General features: G+C 44.2%; 1 protein-coding gene across 2 annotated transcripts in view; it reads left to right on the top strand.

The window, feature by feature from the left end:
• Nucleotides 1-238: 238 nt before the first annotated feature.
• The window catches only part of kdr (kinase insert domain receptor (a type III receptor tyrosine kinase)), a 42,089-nt gene continuing 40,011 nt past the window's right edge, over nucleotides 239-2,316 (top strand). For both annotated transcript variants that reach the window (XM_061238821.1, XM_061238820.1), the window contains exons 1-2: nucleotides 239-518; nucleotides 2,016-2,112. In XM_061238821.1, coding sequence (XP_061094805.1) covers nucleotides 455-518; nucleotides 2,016-2,112 — 161 coding nt within the window. In that variant the 5' untranslated portion in view covers nucleotides 239-454. The remainder of the gene's footprint in view (nucleotides 519-2,015; nucleotides 2,113-2,316) is intronic.

Here is a 2,316-nt window from a genome sequence, read left to right as displayed (position 1 = left end):
TAAACCGATCCACAAAAATACGACTTGTACAGAAGCTTTGGAACCGCTTTCTCAGCCCGTAGTTGTGTGGAGACTCTAAGCGCTTTCTCGGCCCTTAGTTGTATGGAGACTGTAACTATTTGAAAGGGCACTGGGCTACTGCGCGGGACAACACTGAGCGGAAACCTGCGGCCCCCCGCCCCCCCCCGCCCCCACCCCGAGCCTCGTCAGAGCCTGTGCCAAACCGGGATCCGCGCGGACACCAGCAGGTTCACATCTACGACTTTATTCTTTTCGGCTGGATTTATTTCTTCATAACTTTGTTCCTACTGCGTTTTTATCTGGTGGAGTAATATGTAAATATTTATGACAGTACACTCGTCCACTGACTGGAGATGAGCGGATTAAATGTACTGTCTTAAATGAGCGGCGGTAATTGCATGGTGACGCTGGTTATTACCCATCTCCACGGAAGATGACTAAGACGCTCACTGCCATTCCTCTGGTGGCATTACTCGTTGGGCTCAACAATGTCGCAGGTAAGATCTGGGAGATTTCGCTGAAAACTAAAGGCTAAATAAATAGAATCTAACAATGTTCCTATTTATTTACTTTGGTTTAGTATGATGAGGTGTTCAAGGCACCACTGTCGCCCTTTCAAAAGTTACACAGCCATCGGAAATAGGATATTAATTACTACCAAGCCTCAATATTTTAAATTTACCCACTAAAATGAATTAGTATGACCCATAGGCTATTCCACGCAGAAATTACGACACATTAAGTCAACTTTTGCAGAGCGAACCTATTGGACTCACTCACATTAACATTTATACTCGGTTTTGCGCGTATGTACTACAGAGATGCAGACTTTAGATATGCTGTTTTTACAGATGAGAAGTGATAAAGATTGTATAGATGAGTAACGTCTGACAAACTTTGCCTCCCAAGAGGTCGCACGCATTGATTTTTTAGCGTGCGATGATTTTTGTGTCCCATGTAGTAATGAACTTGTCTTGATGTGGCTTTCTGACTCACGGGAATGTGATCAGTTCTTTTTTTGTTGTCCTCCCCAAAAGGTGACTAAAAGTTTGAGAGCATTTTACAAATTACGAATAAAAGGAAAAGTAAATCACAACCGGGGCGTCGTGGTGAACACGCAAGTTCTCACGTGCGAATTTTGAATTAAACAGATGGATTTAAAAAAAGAGAAAAACGTGCGTGTTATGTGTTACAGTCGTTTTCACTCTGCTGAGTTATTTAGAGTAGCTCTACATGCTAATGTGAAAAGTGCATTATTTAGAGTGGCTCTACATGCTAATGTTAAAAGTGCATTTCTGCCCATCCTGCATCTGAAATATTTCCAAATTCAATAAATAAATAAAAAATAGAAAATAGAGCTAAATCTCTATTCTAATTCAATTCGTTTGTTATAGTCTGTTATAGGCTGCCATCCATCTTCGAATGTATGTATCTGGGATTGATTCATCGCAGGCGGCTCTTTTAAAGGTGAAGTTTGTGTGTGCGCGTATTTAGACAAAGTTGATTAAAGCGAAGCGCGATATCCGCAGGACTGGAGCCGTTCTTTCCCCGGAATCGTAAAACAGGAACCGCACCTCAGCACGGCCTGACCTCCGCTCATCTGCCCGTCTTCCTGTTTTGACAGAATAATGCTGTCTGCTCCTACGGAGGGAAGCTGGCCTGACTGGGTGTTCAGCTCCCTCTTTAGCGTCCATCTTTAAAAAGGTTTTACTGATGATCACACAGATCTATAGTTAGGGAATAAAATGGAAAGGCCAGTGTGTTGGGCCACTCGTGTTGATGTTGCGTCTTATGACTCACATTCCACCAACATTGGAGTGAAACACTCTTTGCATCAGGAACTCAGTCCACTTGTGTTCAGTCCATGGAGGTAGATGTTCAGGGAAGTTCCATACAGGCTGGATTGGGTTCATATGTGACTGAGGACAGAAGGGTGATTGGTGAATGAAGATGTTTTGAGTGATCTGTTGAAATAGTCTCCCCTCCTCTTCCAGCGATTGAGCTGAAGTTCATTCCTGACCCTCCATGGCTCAACGTCCAGGACAGGATTCACAGAATCAACGTCACGGAAACGCTGGAGCTTCGATGCAGGTGAGTATCCCAGCAGCCACTGGGGTTCTGAATGCATGCGTCTATCCCAGAAATCACTGGGGTTCTGAATGCACGATCAGGCAGATTGGGTGGTATTACTGTCCATGCATTCTAAACAAGTGTGGGGCGGCCTGTAGCGTAGTGATTAAGGTACATGAATGGGACACGCAAGGTCGGTGGTTCTAATCCCGGTGTAGCCACAAT

This window comes from Conger conger, chromosome 4, assembly GCF_963514075.1.
Source record: "Conger conger chromosome 4, fConCon1.1, whole genome shotgun sequence".
In the NCBI taxonomy this organism is placed as follows: Eukaryota; Metazoa; Chordata; class Actinopteri; order Anguilliformes; family Congridae; genus Conger; species Conger conger.
The sequence above is the reverse complement of the archived record's forward strand: the minus strand, read 5'-3'. Positions and strand labels throughout refer to the sequence as shown.